At 39.7% G+C, this 19,338-nt stretch overlaps 1 protein-coding gene across 6 annotated transcripts in view; it reads left to right on the forward strand.

Moving 5' to 3' along the window:
• The window catches only part of LOC133646340 (leucine-rich repeat and fibronectin type-III domain-containing protein 5-like), a 277,314-nt gene that overhangs the window by 198,736 nt on the left and 59,240 nt on the right, over window positions 1-19,338 (forward strand). For all 6 annotated transcript variants that reach the window (XM_062041594.1, XM_062041593.1, XM_062041592.1 and 3 more), the window contains 3 exons: window positions 11,671-11,894; window positions 14,478-14,606; window positions 14,709-14,889. In XM_062041594.1, coding sequence (XP_061897578.1) covers window positions 11,698-11,894; window positions 14,478-14,606; window positions 14,709-14,889 — 507 coding nt within the window. In that variant the 5' untranslated portion in view covers window positions 11,671-11,697. The remainder of the gene's footprint in view (window positions 1-11,670; window positions 11,895-14,477; window positions 14,607-14,708; window positions 14,890-19,338) is intronic.

The following is a 19,338-nucleotide window of genomic DNA, read 5'->3' on the forward strand; positions in this document are numbered from 1 at the left end:
GGTGTGTGCTGCATATTTCGCAACATAGTGAAACAGCACATGTTGGAGCACATGATGCCATAAATGTGGAAATGTTTGTCTCATTAGGCACACGGAAAATCCTTATTTAAAAAATGTTGGGTCTGAACCATTTTTGCACTTGTTATCAATTTCATACGCAGTCTTAGTCAGTCACCCGCAACACACCCATTAATAGTACACACAGTTTTATAGTTTGCACACGCTGTTCAGTGTGCAGTATTTGGGTCGAAGCAGATCAGGCCCAAAGTGTGACAAAAGTTATAAGGAACCTTGTAAAATGTACATCGATCTTCAGTCATGGTTTTATTAAGAGATTTTAAAAAAGCTTTTCAATTGTATGAATACTTAAAATCTACCATTTCTAACTGCCTGAACCCTCCGCTGGTTATTCCCGTGATATTTGAATATTGACTACGACCAGTGGCGATCCGTGCGTTTCCCACCTAGGCCTTCAGTGATCTCCAACTTCAATGATTACCTCTCAAAATACAATAATTGATGTCACCACATGATCATTGCTGGAGAAATACTATACAGGAACACATTTACACCCTACTGTCCATTGAAACACATCAACAGTATACAAAACAGGTTATTTTCTGGCGCATTTAAAAATAAATTATAACGCATCAGCAATTTTAACATATACCGTAAATGTATCCGCTTGGCTTATGGAACTTCTGGTCAATAAAGTTTGATTCAAAGTACACACTTATCAAAGATATATTAACTGCCCTAACCACATGATGGTGACAAATACACATGTAACAATGTTAATTAAATGACAAGCATGACACACTTTAACATAACACACGACACACTTTAACATGACAAGCATGACACACTTTAGCAACAAGAGTTTACAACTTTTAGTTGTAACAGAACAGCTACTGTCAACAACTTGCAATCTGATTGGCTATCGCAACTGTCTATCAACTCTATGTGTTCTCAAATTCATCCGCTAACGGTCCCGATGACGTATCCAATCACAGGACGTGTAAATGTCACGTTCAATGTGAGGCCAGCTAGAAGGCCTTACTGACAACAACTCGTGATCTGATTGGCTATCGCAACTGTCTATCAACTGTATGTTCACCTGCAGTGCATAGACGCCTGCATTGTTGATTCTGAAGGCGTTTGGTACAGCATGGCAACATAAGCTAGCTGAATTCTGATTGGATACAAAATAAAACTAAAAACAACAGCACTGGAACGGGCATAATTTGACATGAAAAGAATATGAATAATTTTAGATATTTAGGGAAAGTAAATACAACATTTTTTTTGTCTCTAATTATGATCATGATTTCTGGTTACGTTAGGCCAGCAGAGAAGGCCTTGCTGGCCCTGACGGCACACCACTGACTACGACCAGTTTTAGTATAAACAGCTTGTGGAGAATCCATTTGTGCTGCCCAGGAAACCATCAGTAGACAAGCCAGTAGTGAAAATGGCTTGATCAGAGCTCTTCAGAGAGCAGAGATGTCGCTCTGGAAGGGTTTCAAAGAAATGGATAAGGCAGCCTGCACAGTTGTGAAACAGAATCATATTTTACACACCATTGCAAACATCCTATACTTTTTTTCTTCCATGCGCATAATCCCTTTGGTTAATGTACAATTCTGTTTGATCCGAACGGCGCTGCATGTCACTACTTGCTAGAGTCAGTAATGTGTATTTTGTTTAATGTGTGTGACAGAGTGAAATTGAGCTCTTCTGTTGAGTCTCTCGTCCTTCTATGCAACTGCATATACTTTGGGTAGCACTAGAAAGTAGTCTAACATCCTCACAATTCGCTTTGTACCTTGGTATTAAAGGAGACCATGCTGATTTTAATCTGCATTCAAAACACTTCTTTGTGTTCTAGCTTGGATATGCCTTGGTGTAAATTTTGATCCGAAGTCACTTTTATTACCCTTTTTTTTTTAAAAGGCAAGATGTTAGTTTGTGGAGGCGAAATCTTTTGCAATTTACCCTCTCCAAAAGTATAATTATTTATATTTTGTACAAACTGACACTTGTTTAAATAAGTTTCTTGAAGTCATTGCCACATTTTTTTCCCAGACAACGTCAAAAATAATCTTCGTAAATATTTTATAGATTAACCCGGTCACCGCACTAGGCACACTTGGATACTCTCAGATCGATTCAGAGTGTATAAAAAGCTTCAAAATGGAAAGGTAATAGTTGTAACAATTACAGATGTTGGCCGATAAATGCTTAAAAATGTAATATCGGAAATTATCGGTATCGTTTTTTTAATTATCTGTATCGGTTTTTTTAATGAAATCAACATAAAAAACACAAGATACACTTACAATTAGTGCACCAACCCAAAAAACCTCCCTCCCCCATTTACACTCATTCACACAAAAGGGTTGTTTCTTTCTGTTATTAATATTCTGGTTCCTACATTATATATCAATATATAACAATACAGTCTGCAAGGGATTGTGCGTGCTGCTGGTCCACTAATAGTACTAACCTTTAACAGTTAATTTTACTCATTTTCATTAATTACTAGTTTCTATGTAACTGTTTTTATATTGTTTTACTTTTTTTTTATTCAAGAAAATGTTTTTAATTTATTTATCTTATTTTATTTTATTTTTATTTTTTTTAAAAAGGACCTTATCTTCACCATACCTGGTTGTCCAAATTAGGCATAATAATGTGTTAATTCCACGACTGCATATATCAGTATCGGTTGATATCGGTATCGGTAATTATAGAGTTGGACAATATCGGAATATCGGATATCGGCAAAAAGCCATTATCGGACATCCCTAGTAACAATGTTAATGCTTTTTTGTTATTGTTGGTAGATTGAAGTTGGGTGCACAGTGGCCAATAGTTGTTGGCATTGAGTCCGCATAGTCAGGCGCTCTGGGTTCTTTGGACATCTCTTTGTGGCCTTTGCTTTTTTGTTCAGATAATTAGGCTTCCTCCCACATTCCAAAAATATTCAAAATATGCGCGTTAGGTTACCTAGATACTCTGTGAATAGGGATGAATGTTTTTTTTTGTCCATATTGGCCCTGCAATTGGTTGACAACCAGTCAAAGTTTAGTTTGTACACCACTTTCCGCCCAAAGTCACCTATGATAGGGTTCAGCTTACCCACAAACCTAATGAGACTCGCGAAACGCCAGGCGATGTGTTTTATTGAGTATACAGCGACACCTAATGCAAGGCACACTTCATGTTTATTACTTTTTATGTGTATGGACCCAAGACCAATTCTGACACGCAAGTAAAATACAGCAATAACTAGTATCATCAGCTCGCCGGTCTACTTTCTTTCTTTTTCTATTCACACTTCAACTCTCATTATAATTAACTGGTTGTCTGATGTCTGTTTTTCACTTGCTGCTAATTCTCACTAGCTTATTTTCCATTTCTCCTCAGCTCACTCATTAAAACTGTTGCTCGGTGTTATTAATGAGCTCATATCAGCTTCTGTGCCATAAGGGTCATGAGCCTGTTCTCATTTTCTGTGTAAACTCTATTTACTTTAGCTGCTCCTATATTTCTGTGTTTTTTTCTTTTTTTTGAAAGGGCTATATGTCCGCTAAAATAGGGTATTATTTTACCTCATAAATTCAGTGCATCACTGCAGACCTGCCAACATGTACGCATTTGTCGTACTCAGCAAGCATTTTGACACTTGATTACGCTTCGATGCTTTCCAGGTACATATTTTGTTGCAGTTTTAGTTTCAAAATATGTCTCTGAGCAATGCCCCTGTGTCTAGGCACTAGCATACGTTACACTAGCTACCTTCTTTTGTAGCATGACATGTTCTTCCAAAAAAAGTCCAAATAAAGGTTCACCTTATAAAGCATTATTTTCTGTTTTTCTTCTGATTCGTTAGATTTTGCCCATACGATCTGTAATAGTGTATACTTTCTGTGTTTTAGTGTATACCTGTACGTCAGCTGTGTCCAATCTTTTTGACACTTTGGGCTAAAAAAAATTGGCCAAGGTTCGAAAGCTGACTGATCCTAGCCCTATACATATACTGTATGTGTGTACATATATACATATTAATATATTGTATACATACAGTATATGATACTTTTTATATATACCGTATATCCAGACATGGAATAGGCTTTAGGAGTAAACCTTGAGGAAAAATCCAGAATCAGAGCCCCCAAAGCGGTCCGTTGTTGCTTGCAACCTCGTCCTGGGAGCTCCTATGATGTCGCTGGTGCCAAATTCTAATAGCCTGACTGTTCCTTTAGATCCACCAGCGACGTGAAGAGGAGGGACAAACTGCATGTCCTCCACATCAACTCGCTCTGGCTAGTGTCCGACCACTAAAACCTGGAGAGGACACTCTAATACGGGGAGCAACAGTTACCGGTGATAAGCCGCGCTCAGTTGGCGTATAGTGTGGCGCCAGGGGTTGTTCTCGACAGTGGGAGGGATCCTCGTATCCCACTGGACAGCTACCGCCTGCCTCAAGCTGGGCAGCCCCCAGTCAGCAAGGTTGCTGTCCCACCACGGTCTACTCTCCCCATTGGGTGCATGGGGATGGGGAACCAGCTAAATGATGGACTGAATTCTCCGCACCAGCCAAAAAACCGACCAAGCAAAAAAGACCATCTCTCAAACTGCCCTGTTAGAATGTCCGGACTATGATGACCAGCCTTTCCACAAGCCTCACAGGCATCAGTGATCTCAGGAAAACTGCGGTCATCAACGACAAACTCCACAGACTGAATGTGGACATTGCCACCCTCCAAGAAACACAGCTGGCAAATTCAGGTACGCTGAAAGAGAATGATTACACTTTCTTCTGGCAAGGAAAGAGCCAAGGGAACATGGTGTAGGCTTTGCCATGAAGAACAGCCTGCTGAATACGGTGGAGTTAGGCAGCAACGGCTCAGAACGACTCCTCACTCTTCGTCTCAACACCACCGTTACCCTCGTGAGCGTGTGCGCCCCGGATCACGACTCATGGCCCTCATGCCTCTGCAAATTTGGGATGGGAAAGATTAACGAGAACGGGCAGCGCCTGCTCGAACTGTGCACTTTCCACAAGCTATGCGCCACAAACTCGTACTTGCAGTCCAAGCCCCAACACAAGGTTTCCTGGAGACACCCTTGCTCTAAACACTGGCACCAGCTGGACCTCACCCTAGTCAGGCACACCGCCATAAAGAGTGTCCTTCACACACATTCCTTTCATAGCGCAGACTGCGATATAGACCACTCTCTGGTCCGCTGGGAGATGAGGCTGCAACCAAAGAGGATTTATCGATCCAGGAATCAGGGCAACCCCCGCATTGACGTCAGTAAGATGTCCCATCCGAGTCTTGTAAAGCAGTTTACTGCCGCCTTTGAGCAAGATTTGAGCATCACCCAGCCATGTGACACAGCTAAAGAGAAGTGGGAAGTACTGCGGGATATTATACATCGCACAGCTCTGGTAAGCTTCGGGAAGAAGACCTCAAAGTCACACGACTGGTTTGATGCCAAGTCGACCGAGATGTTGCCCGTGAACGAAGCCAAGCGTGTCGCCCTTGCCAAATACAAGCAGTCACCAACCAAGCAGAACCTGCACGCCCTCAGAGCTGCCAGGAGCAGAGCACAACAGACAGCTGGGCACTGTGCAAACAAATATTGGCAAGAACTCCAAGAAATCCAGAACGCTGCTGCCTCTGGAAACATAAAAGGAATGTATAACAGCATCAAGAAGGCACTTTGACCATCCCAGACCAGGACGGCATCCCTGATATCTACCAATGAGGATCTGATCACCGATAAAAGCCAGCAGATGGAGAGATGGGTGGAACATAACATCGACCTCTACTCCAGGCGGAACACTGTGTCCAGCTCAGCCCTTGATGCCATCGGGTGCCTGCCAACCATGGAAGACCTCAACACTCAAAGAGCTCAATAAGGCCATTGACAGCCTGGATTCGGGCAAAGCCCCCAGCAGTGATGGTACTCCATCTGACCTCAACAAGAACTGCAAAACCAAACTATTACTTCCGCTGAACCAGGTCTTATGCCAGTGTTGGGAAGAAGGGGCCGTGCCGCTGAACATGAGGGACGCCAAGATCATCACCCTCTACAAGAACAAGGGAGAGAGAAGTGACTCCAACAACTACAAAGGCATCTCCCTCCTCAGCGTTGTTGGCAAAGTCTTCGCCAGAGTCATATTGATTCGTCTGCAGGAATTGGTTGAGCGAGTCTACACGGATTCTCAGTGTGGTTTTCGCGCGAAGAGATCTACCATAGATATGGTATTCTCCTTGAGACAACTACAAGAGAAGTGCAGAGAACAGCATGTCCTCATGTACATCACCTTCATCAACCTCACCAAAGCATTTAATCTGGTCAATAGGGATGGACTTTTCAAGGTTCTCTCCAAGATTGACTGTCCACCTAAACTCAAGAGCTTGATCGAGTCCTTCCACACAGATAGGAAGGGGACAGTACATTTTAACGGTAGCTCATCTGAACCTGTCAGCATCAATAGCGGCGTCAAACAAGGCTGCGTCCTCGCTTCAACACTTTTCGGCATCTTCTTCGCTCTGCTGCTCAAGCACGCATTCGGCACGTCAACAGATGGACTCTACCTGCCAAACCAGATCAGACTGCAAGCTCGTCAACCCCTCCTGTCTCCGGGCCAAGACCAAAATTTGCGACATTCTCGTTAGAGACATGCTATTTGCCGAGGATGCGGCTATATCAACAAACACAGAGCAACATTTACAGTCCCTGGTGATCCGCTTCTCCCAGGCCTGCAAGGACTTCGGCTTAACAATCAGCCTTAAGAAGACCAACATCCTTGCACAGAAGTCAGCGTCTACATCGACGATTATCAACTCAACGTCGTCCAGCAGTTCACATACCTCGGCTCCACAGTCACCGACAACCTCTCCCTTGACACTGAGGTTGACAAAAGAATCGGGAAGGCAGCCACCACATTTGCTCGCCTTACAACATGATTGTGGACGAACCCCAAGCTGACTGTTGTGACCAAAATGGTAGTGTACAATGCCTCTGTCGTCAGCACGTGTTGTATGGCAGCAAAACCTGGAAAAATTAGGCAAGACTCAACACTTTCCATATGAGAAGCCTACGATGTCTTGGCAGGACAGGGTGACCAATGCCGAAGTCCTATTCTGCGTCGGTCTCCCGAGTATGTACACCCTGTTGAGACATCACAGATTCTGCTGGCTGGGACGACGGAAGAATCCCCAAAGATATTCTCTATGGGGAGCTGAAGTCGGGAAAGAGGAACATTGGGCGCCCAAAGCTGCGCTGCAAGGACGAGCTGAAAAGAGACATGAAGGCTGTTGGTATAAATATAAACTCTTAGGAAAACACAGCAAACAAACAATCCAAGTGGAACCCTGACTCAACATCTGAGGGCAGGGGACTTTCAGGAGCGCCACCACTCCTACAGACCAGACACCCTTCATCGCTGTGACCTCTGCGCGAAAAACTGCCAGTTCCGCAGCGGTCTCTTCAGTCACAGACGACGCTGTTCCAGTCGAGCAGTCAGCCAAGACTCGGACACAGGCCGACGGAGGCCTTGATATATAGTATACACACACACAAAGTCTATACAATAGATATAGATACAGTATATGTATACAGTTCTGAAGAATGTGTACTCATGTGTGTGCAGAAAACATCGCACAGGGCGATGTGATGCGTCTAGTGCAGTAGCCTTGGAGTAGTAGTACCTGTAGTTAGTGCATGCTGCATGCCGCTTTTGCTTGCTATGCTGCATGCTGCTTCTGCCTGATACTCATTGCTTTCAGCTAGTGCCGCCGGCTAGCCCTCTGTCTCAGAGGGCGAAAAGAGGAGCCGAGTGCATAAGCCTCCTCAGCCGGTACATAGCCTCTCCATTGTCAAGACTCGTACATGCCTCCTCGTGGCCACACACGGTAACTGGAACCTCGCGGTTCCAGGCTAAGTTGTACGGGATCTCGGAGCAGCAGGGGGCCCCAGAGACGGGGCATGCAGGCCCACCGGTGTGTGGACATGCCCTGGTGCCCAGTCAACCCCTGTCCCAGCTATGGGTAAATAACCCCAGCTATGGGCGAATAGTGAAAACCGCCTCAACGGTGGACCAGGCGGAAGATGGCGGCAGCGGAATGCACCACAACGGCTGGGAAGGCGGATGAAGGCTGCAGCAAAGACGGGTCCCCAGTCGTCTTGGTCTCCATGCCACTGGACCCTGGCCCGCTCAATGCCAAGGACTGTGTGGTGGCTGACCGTGCACCAGTCTCCCCACATTAAAAGATTCCACGCACAGGCGTCCTCCACTGTGGATCACGGATTGGCCTACACAGCCATCTACGGATCCACAAATAGACGACCCTACGGAGGACAGTCATACTCGTTTCGAGTGACCGCCGACGACTCATTAATATATATACGTATGTGTGTGTGTGTGCGTGTGTGTGTGTGTGTGTGTGTGTGTGTGTGTGTGTGTGTGTGTGTGTGTGTGTGTGTGTGTGTGTGTGTGTGTGTGTGTGTAAATAAATAACCATGTAAATACATTTCACTTCACTAGCTTCAGTTGTTTTTTTAAATATTATTTATTACAATTATGTGTGCTGTTTCAGAGTGATCTGTGATCACGTTTACACAGATGTTTATTTTCCCAAAACTTTGGGATTACCTTAGCCTTTTGGACAATTAGTGTTACCTAAAGAGTGTACTTGGGTAGCCTTTTTAGTTCCATATTGGTGCAAACGGCAAGCATTTGTTCGGTTCCCGAAACGTTACATATTACTATTATTATTATTATCATTTATTGAATGTTACCGAATGTTATGTGATGGCAATGCTTTAAGTCTGCATATTAATTTTGTACCAAATTGAAGAGGGCAGTTCGCCAGACATGTAAAGATATAGTACAAACTGCGATAAAGCCATATTTTCGAGGGTAATCGTCTATACGCTGTTATATGGATGCCCTCGCACACACAGACACGCATACACAAATACACACATAACAACGCTTTTTTTGCCACACAGCAGAGCGTTGATTGTGACATAACAACAATTATTTGTACTAAAATAACATTTCAGTTTGCATTGATTAAAGCAAGCTATAATAGACTAAACAACAACAAATAACTTCAACTACTTCAACTTTAACAACTCCCCCCGAACCCCCCATCAAACTTGACTAAATAGAGGAAATAAAATTAATTAGATTTCCGTATGTGAACCTACAGAAGGATAATTACCTTTTTCAAGAGGAAAGCTTGATCTCTAGGGCGAGCCGATGTGTCCCGTGTCCAATTTCCGGAGAGTTTCACTGGGACCGACGGTGGAATTTGGCCAGCCATGTCATTGTCGACAACAGTGCATCCCGACGAGCCTCAATCTTATCCCCGATGTAGAAACATCCTCCCAACAGTATTAGTCAAATATTCTTGTGTGCAGACAAACATTTCTTAATCTATTTCTTAATTAAGATGTGGGAGGCCAAAACACGGCAACTGATTTTACAGACGTGACGTCACACCAGGAAGCGGCGACCACTCTGAGGAAGTCTGAAGTGATTGATGTACTTTCTAAAACAGACCTGGGCAAAATACTAACTTAACTGCCCGTTAAGCTTGTCAATCAGGCCCGCCAAACGTTTCCAAATATATATTTTTTTAACCTTCAACATCAAAACTATGAATGTGCAGTGCCATTTCCAAATGACCGTAAGTCTTGAACTATAGAAAATATTATAATGCTTGGAATCTTCGCTTTTAAGATTTCTATGCCCTTTTACGGTAATCGTAGGGACTATGTCACAGCAGCTGCAGGCAGACGAGGCACAAAGTAGAGTGGGCAGGGTTTGTTTACAGAGCAACTAGCCCGAGACACAGGTGTCAGGGACAGATGGCCTCCTCGTCAAAATAATTGCCCAGGTCGGCTCTGAAAGCTATTTGTCTTCACACAAGAATCTTTTTTGAATATTTAAAGGAGACATAATGAATGCTGTGAATTATCCTACTAACACACCTGCTGTATGCGGAGTCCTCAGCAGGTGATAATATCAGATTGGGAGGTTTATGGTCGTATCCGACTCCTCTGAATCGAATCGTTGAATTTCCTATTTGAAGACAGCCTTAGTGTATACAACTGGTTCAGAGGTCTTACTCCCCACTTATGCAAACACATTATTTTCTGCTTTCAGATCAACAACTGCGATAAAAAAGTCTGTTGTAATGCCTTGATTAGTTTCAGCTGCAATAACACTCCCTTTCTCTCTATATTACTATTGTTCACTGGCGCCGAGGAAGCAAAGTAGTCGACTAGAGTTGGCGTCACTTCAGGAGTTCAACCCTAACAAAAAGCTAAAGTTGGGGGCTCTGAAATCTTTGACCAAGTTTTTTTAGACACGTTGTCAGAAAAGCCACTATTTTGCATGTTTTGTGTTTCTTATGCTTTACTCATAGTGTTTTAGTCTTAGTATGTTATCTGTTTTAATGGTTAAGCTTTTATTGTTTAAATATTATTGTTATTTCTGGCGGGCATTGATGGGTCCTACTCTGTTTAGCGGTCCTTGAATGCACCGCAAAAACACCTCCGTTCTTATTCTTTTGAGTATAGAACAATCACTTGGTCTAAGAGAGCACAGCTTGTAGGTTCAATGTGCACAATTGAATAGCTTAGATGCTCAGAGAGCAATGCGTTTTTATTAGTTTGGATTGGGATTTGTCGTTGAATGGGGAAAGACGTTAAAGTCTCTTGTTTTCATGTTCGCATGTAAGCTAGCAAACTGGCGCTAGTCAATCTGTGAGTTTATCAAAGTGCAGTTTATCAGCCAAGATTTTTTGATCATTTTAATTTTTAAAATGTGTAATGCTAACCGTCAGGAGTTTTACAGTGGTTATCATTGATACCATTTATTGTTACATCCCGACCTAATTACTAACTTTAATTTGAAACAAATATCAGAGCACCGCCGGGTGGGGGATATGCATACATTTATTTATTTAAGGTTAGCAGTCTGTCACCGATGAGTCTCCAAATTTCGTATTTGACTGTTGACATATCAAATTACTTTTTCTCACTCATCTGATGAACAGGAAGTAAATAGGTTATTAGAAAGGCTATTAGTTAAATATAAAATCAAAAGAAAAGAGTAATACACAATACAAATTCCTCCATACACAGTATAGTTCTGACTTTATTGCCAACATATCAAGTGAAAAGAAAGGCAACATAATATTCTGACATGTAAGCATGTGTGCATGAATGTGCCTTTGCACTGTGATCCTTTTAATCCTGCTTCTGCCATGTCCTTCAGCCAAGGTTGCCATTAATGAGTATTTCTCCCTCACCCCCCTCCCTCTGTTACCCTTTGCTGATTATGTATAAGCACTATTACTTACTAATGATGGCAGATGATTATTTTTTTCTACGTGAATGTGGCGTGAATAGAGCAAAGCTTCAACATTTCCTCATGTTTAATTGGATAATGATACCTTCTGTACACTCTCATTACTAAATATACAAAGACGATATAATGTACGCTAAGTGTCCAAAGTATTATAACCACTTTCAAAATCTAATAAGAGCTGTATGAAAAATGTTGCATTTATTAAGTATTAATGATGCTCAGTTTTGTCATAAATGTCTCAATATGTGTCACTTTTTATTTTTCAGGTGTCCGGTTCGGGTGGGGTGGTGACCATGGAGAGGCTGTTGCTGTGTGTGATGTTGGCAGCTGCCATGGCAGTACGGGCGCAAATCTGCCCGAAGCGCTGTGTTTGTCAGATCCTGTCACCCAACCTGGCAACACTTTGTGCCAAGAAAGGTCTACTTTTTGTACCGCCAAACGTCGACAAGCATACCGTGGAACTAAGGCTGGCTGACAACTTTGTCACCAGGTAACATTCAGACCTCTGATTGCTGTCAAAACCTAAAATGATAAGTTAGTCACAAGTTCACAAAACTGTATAAAACTTTGAACATATTGAATGATTGTATATGTATGTGTAGGTATATATATATATATATATATATATATATATATATATATATATATATATATATATATATATATATATATATATATATATATATATATATATATATATAAAGGGTATAATGGTACACAAACATTTCGGTTCGGTACGTACCTCGGTTTAGAGGTCACGGTTCGGTTCATTTTCGGTACAGTAAGAAAACAACAAAATATACATTTTTGGGTTATTTATTTACCAAATTTGCAAAATCTTCCACCAAAAATATTTCTTCTTAGTGGAATATTTGATGTGAAGTAATCAGAACCTTGGATAGGTCAATAATTCATAATAACATTGATTTTGATTCAATATTATGTTTTGAGCAATGACAGTTTGAAAGAAAAAAAAAACAGCTTTGTTTTATTAGTCAACATTGCAACTTTTTCTAAATTACATTTAACCTTTAAGGTTTTTTATTTCACTTTTGTTATGTTTTTGTTTATTTTAATAGTATTTTTAGAATGTGCCGTGGGCCTTTAAAACATTAGCTGTGGGCCGCAAATGGCCTCCGGGCCACACTTTTGACACCCCTGCTATAGATAATAAAAAATGAAATCTGATAAATCTATGGATAAAAAGCAGAGCCTGGCGACGCATGCGCGTTTATCATAACTCTCTCGCTCTCTCTGTCTCTGCCCCTCCCTCACGAATGCTGCTGCGCGCACAATTTGTTTTGTTTTTAACCCCTTCTTAACCCTGAACGTACATTCAAAATACAGGAAACCCTAACTCAAAATGCCGGACATTTAAGGCATTTAAGAAACTCCGCCTGGACAGCTCCACAAAAGAGGACATGTCCGGTGAAAAGAGGACGTATGGTCAGTCTATCGTAGCCCGGTCGCTGCTAGCTTGCCGGGTGTTGTGCCTCAGTGTGCATTGTTTACACAATGTGCGGTACGCTACTTAATATGTCCGTGTGGAAACTCGTTCAGTACACCTCCGAACCGAACCGAAACCCCCGTACAACCTGTAGGGACTTGTAGGGATGATATAGCCTCTATGTTTTTTCTGACCTAACGTATATATACAGTATATATATATATATATATATATATATATATATATATATATATATATATATATATATATATATATGTATATATATATATATATATATATATGTATGTGTGGGAAAAAATCACAAGACTATTTCATCTCTACAGGCCTGTTTCATGAGGGGTTTTCCTCAATCCTCAGGAGAAAAAAAAAATCTCCTGAGGATTGAGGAAAACCCCTCATGAAACAGGCCTGTAGAGATGAAATAGTCTTGTGATTTTTCCCCACACATACATATTACGCTCTACCACGGTATCGAGCACTATTTTTTGGATAATCTAATTAAGACATATATATATATATATATACTGTATATATATATATACATTCGAAAATGTTGTTTCCATCATTCTCCGTTTGAAAATTCTTTAGAAAAAACTCTCTTTGCTTCGGACCTGCATTTGCTCCGATACATTCTTAGTAGTAGCATCCATACGGGCAAAAAGTCTGTAGCGCAATATAAGATCACTTCTTAATGCTGTCATATATAGGTGTGAATGAATGATGGGTTCTATATGTAAAGCGACTTTGGGTACTTAGAAAAGCGCTATATAAATCCCAGGTATCATTATTATTATTATTATATATTTAACATCAGCATAATATTTTGTAATCTGTGTCAATATGACAGCGGGCATCACAACAGAGCTAGGCTGTTAACTTGTAAGGAGCCACAGACGTATAGTGTGATGTCATAGGTCAAACGGAAAATAAATACTTTTATCCACGCTAAAAGGAAATAAGTGCCCCACAGTGTACAGGAGGCACATGGCATATGACCAATAGTCGCATTACAGAGTGTGCATGGGCACTGGGATTTCACATGTAAGTGTGAAAATACAGAAAATCTAACTATTTGAGAAATCAGACTAATTTAGTGCATGGAAACGTAGTGAGTGATTCTTAAACTGTGGCTCTATCTAGTAGTACACCAAATAATCACTTAATTAAATATTCAAACAGTGTTACTGTTTAAACTGTGTGTAATTTTACAGTGGCCAGAAATATTTAAAATACTCATAAAATAAAATATCTGCCTCGTTTTTAATGAATATTTAGGCCTACTATGCTACTGTATTTGAATGTTGGTCATTATGGTGGTACTTAGAGAGCCAAGTGTGTTCTGAAGTGGTACTTAACGACAACATTTTGAGAACCACTGCGTTAAGACGTATGCCTGACTGGGTATTATTTATATCTGGCATTACTGAAAAAAACACACCATAAATGTAACAATTCCAAAATCCTTCAAGTGTTTTGAATATGATTATGAACAAATGTCAAAAACATTTTTGGTTTGTAGCAAAGTACTGCTTGTTTATGTAAATCTGCAGTCTCTTGTTATGTCTCATATGGGTTGTCAAATAACCTAATAATGTCTATTCACAGTGTGAAGAGGAAAGACTTTGCAAATATGACACGGCTGGTGGACTTAACGCTATCCAGAAATACTATCTCCTACATCACACCTCATGCCTTTGCAGATCTGGAGAACCTCCGAGCCCTGCATCTCAACAGGTAAAGATTAGCATCGACTGCTTGTTGAATGAAGTCAGTTCTCTTGCGGTTACTCGAAAGCTGCTGGCCTGACAGTTGCGTCTCTTTGCAAACATATTCCAGTAATCGTCTGACGAGGATAGGCAATGACACCTTCAGTGGGATGTCAAAGCTTCACCACTTGATTTTGAACAACAACCAGCTGGTGCTGATCCACCAGGGAGCTTTCAATGACCTGCTGGCACTTGAAGAATTGGATCTCAGTTATAACAACCTGGACTCTATTCCGTGGGAGGCCATCCAGGTTAGAATCTCTTTGAATACATTTGCCATTAAAACGTTTTTCTGTGAAATAAGAACATGTATGCACTTTTTGGGGAATTTTGCCCATCATCCACAATCCTAATGTGAGACAAGAACACATATCTTTCTCTTTTCTGTGCATTCTAAATAGTGGAAAAACTGATAGTATTCTGCCTATAAAACCCTATAAAAACATGTAAAAACATTTTACATACAGTACATGTTGTAAGTATGAATGTAATGTAGAAACAGGCACATTCATAATAAAATAATATTGACAGTATTTTGGTCATTTTAAGCATTAAACTTCTTTTCTGGGCGCATTGATTTCATAGATTAAATAGCAACCATCAACAACAGTAGCGAATTGCGCACGTTCTGTATTTGCTACCACGCAACCAACATTTATTTGCATCTCAAGCTAGCTAGTAGCTGGTAATTTACTAGCGGTCGGAGGAGCAATGTGACAAAGGCAACGTGTCACTACACCAGAAAAGTAGTTGGAGGTTTTTCTAGTTTTTTTTTTTAATGTGCTATATAGGCGGAATAGATTAATCTCAGTAGCCTGCATTGTTAGCCGCCTAGTACTAGTAGTTTTTCACTATTTAAGCAATTTTAGAGCACAGTTCTTACACAAGGCAATTCAAAGTGCTTTACAGAAACTTACAAGAAGGCACAAATAAATGTATCAAATAAAAAGAAATTATCATAAGTCAAATTAAAATCAGAAAATAAAAATCATCTTAAGAACAATCATCATTCAATTAAAATTATTCAATTAGTGTAGATAAAATACTTTCAGTTGTCATTAGCACAGCAAGATTTCCCCTTAATGTAACTGAGCGTGGCCACAAAAATAAGGTTTTTTTTTAAACGTGAAAACAAATGTAATTAATACAACGCATTGTAGCCTCCAGAAGAAGTCAAAAGTCCGACACTCGCTATTTTTAACTTTTATTGAGAATCTTATGATAGCAGCTGGTTCAATTCCAATAGGTTTTACCTCCTGTGCAAACACTTCCCTCATTCTCCACCGACTCTCTTTCAGGCACAAGCAGTGTGTTTGAGATCACAGGAAAAATAAACACCAATTCCAAACCCGAGGAACATAAAACATTACCACCAGCAGGTCATTACAGTATGAATGGATATGTAAATAGCCTATTAGTTACGCGCTGTTGCCAAGTGATGCACCGAAATATGACCGCCAAAAATTACAAAAAAGGTGTACTTTTCTTCAATGTCAAGGATTTTGAAAGCAACTATCAATATATTTAAGTTTTAAAAATTGACTAAATATCTTTTATTAAACATTAGATATTTTTACTGGGTGTAATCAAACAGAAAATAATAATGAGTCAATTTAGAAATAAAATCTCAAAGTACTCCTTAGAATCCGTATGCAACAGATGACCCACTACTAAGTAAAAGTGATGAATTTAAAAAAAACAATTACAAATGTGTGTTATGTCAATATTTGTGAGTTCAACACAAAAACATTAAGTTGATCCAACACTAGGGATTTAACGATATAAACATTTTATATTACGGTAATTGTGACCAAAATTATCACGGTTATCATTTCTATCGCAGTATTGTTTAATGTGCTCAAAGTATTGGTACACACGCTGACATCTTCAGATTTTTTAGAGTACCGTAACTAAAATAAATAGACCCACTGTTAAAAAGCCCATGTTTTGTGTTGTTTCACGGATAAGTGTGTTCTTGTGTTGTCCCTCTCTGTTTAGCTGTCTTTAAATGCCCCGTAAAAACACCTCTGTGTTGTATTCTTTTGAGTAATACTGTATAGTTCAATCTGTGTTAGGAGAGAACAGATAGTATAGTTCAATGTCTACACTTGAATGTCTTAGTCAGACAGTAATGTGTTTATGTAAGTTTAGATTGGGGTATGTTGTTTCTTAATGTGGAAAGACGTTAATGTCTCTTGTATTCATGTTAGTATTTAAGATAGATAGTCCATCTGTGAGTTTTTCAAAGTGTAGCTAATAATTTTAAACAGTAATAATAACCGTCGAAAGTTTTACCGTGGTTATCATTAATACTGTTTATCGTTAAGTAACCTTTTTTTTTTTTAATACAATGGTCCCTCGGTTTTCAAGAGTAATCCATTCCAAAACGTCTGACGAATAACTAATCTTAAAAAGCATTTGTTTTTCTTTTAGAAATAATATAGGTGAAATAATCTCGGTGTTACAGACACCGAGATATAATACAGGGTTTCCTTGGGGCAGTAAAAAGCATTAACAGTCATTAAGTGGATTTTTCAAAAAATAAGACCTTAAATGGTATTAAAAAGCATTCAAATTGATGTCCAGAGGCATTAAAAAATGTTTTTACAACTTGTAGGACTGGGCCGATAGTAGTAAGTCCATCAATCAAACGGTAAATGAAAATGAACTCAATAACTTTGCGGCCGTCGACTGTCAGTGTGTCTCTTTTCTTCGGCTGCGGCTTTCAAACTGGATCCAAAAAGGTCTTGTCCGAAGTGTGAAAAGCGTTGCCTCAGTACAGCAAAATGAAACGACTCTGGGGGCCCAAACTTTGCTATTCTTTGGTGACTGTAGGCATGCAGTCCCTAACTCTGACATCATGGCATGTTCATGAGGAGGCTGAGCTTGTTTCATACACGACTCATTTGTACTTTAACACACCACGAGCTAACTTGGCCAACATTAGCAGGTCTGGTGACGCACATCACGTGACCTACAGTGGTCTAAGATGGACAAACTGGACAATTTTCACAACAGACACAACCCATATTTTCTAGCATTCCCACAGTAAATTCCTTCAGCTGCCTGACACTTTGTACATAACTTGCATACTGTAGCCATTTCAAACAATTGAGTGGGTGTAAAATACAATCTATTGAAGATGTTTATTTGAATCGATTTATTTGTAATGCATATAAAAAATGCAAATATCATTGTATCATGTGTCTTTTTCTAAATTGTTTAAATTAGTCATCCGTTTCCCACAACTGTCAGCTGCTGCTTCTGCAAAAAATAAAAAGACAGTCTCAGATGAAACAGTCTTGTGAGCCATTTCTAATTCACTAGAGAGTGGCAGGTAATATTATCATCAGAATCAGAATCAAAATCAGAATAGTTTTTTTATTGCCATTGTTTGAGAACAGGTTCTCAAACTAGGAATTTTTCTTGGTGCAATCGTGCAACATAAAACACATATAACACAGAATAGGTAATAAAAATGACCTTGTTATTGTTCATTGTTCATCATTGTCAAATGCTTACAATGTTGTCCATACAGACAGTTGTAAACTTCTGACTATATTCTAGGGTTGTACAATATACCGTATTAGTATAGTACCGCGATACTAATGAATCATATTCGGTACTGTACCGCCTCTGAAAAGTACCGGTCCGCCACCCAAAATGCAAACAAACGGCATTGGTGGATCTACACCTGACATCCACTGTAATGATACCAAGTACGGTAGCGTATCTAATCGATACTACTATGATTACGTCGATATGTTTTGGCATCACAACATCTTCTTTAATTTTTTTTAAATGTATATTATGTTTATAAACTCAGAAAATATTTCCCTGGACACATGAGGACTTTGAATGTGACCAATGTATGGTCCTGTAACGCCTTAGTATCGGATTGATACCTGCATTTGTGGTATCATCCAAAACTAATGTAAAGTATCAAACAACAGAAGAATAAGTGATTATTACATTTTAACAGAAGTGTAGATAGAACATGTTAAAAGAGAAAGTAAGCGGACATTAACAGTAAATGAACAAGTAGATTATTAATTCATTTTCTACCACTTGTCCTTAATAATGTTGACAAAATAATGACACAATATGTTACTGCATATGTCAGCAGCTAAATTAGGAGCCTTTGTTTGCTTACTTACTACTAAAAGACAAGTTGTCCTGTATGTTCACTATTTTATTTAAGGACAAGCTTGCAATAAGAAACATATGTTTAATGTACCCTAAGATTTTTTGTTAAAATAAAGCCAATAATGCAATTTTGTGTGGTCCCCTTTATTTAGAAAAATACCGAAAAGTATCGAAATAATTTTGGTACCGGTACCAGTTGTTTAAGTGGTATTAAAAAGGGCATTAAAAAGCATTAAATTAGATTTGCTGATACCCGTAGAAACCCTGTAATACCACAAAAAGATTTTTTTGAAAATCATTGTAGAAAACAATACAAAATACATTTAAATGAAAAATGTAATGGATAAATAAACATCAACTTTGTCGGCAAAGATGATAAGTGGTAAGGGAGGACTGGACGGAAGAGCCACAAAGACTCCACCTTTGTACTTTGCGTACCTTTGTTCTTTCTGGGATTAATAGTGTTTCTCACCTTCTTTGACCTTTGGTAGGTTATTTTGCCATGAATAAAAAAGAGGCACAGGGACAAGGTCACCAAAGCGTCTGATTTTTTG

Source organism: Entelurus aequoreus, linkage group LG03 (assembly GCF_033978785.1).
Source record: "Entelurus aequoreus isolate RoL-2023_Sb linkage group LG03, RoL_Eaeq_v1.1, whole genome shotgun sequence".
NCBI lineage: Eukaryota > Metazoa > Chordata > Actinopteri > Syngnathiformes > Syngnathidae > Entelurus > Entelurus aequoreus.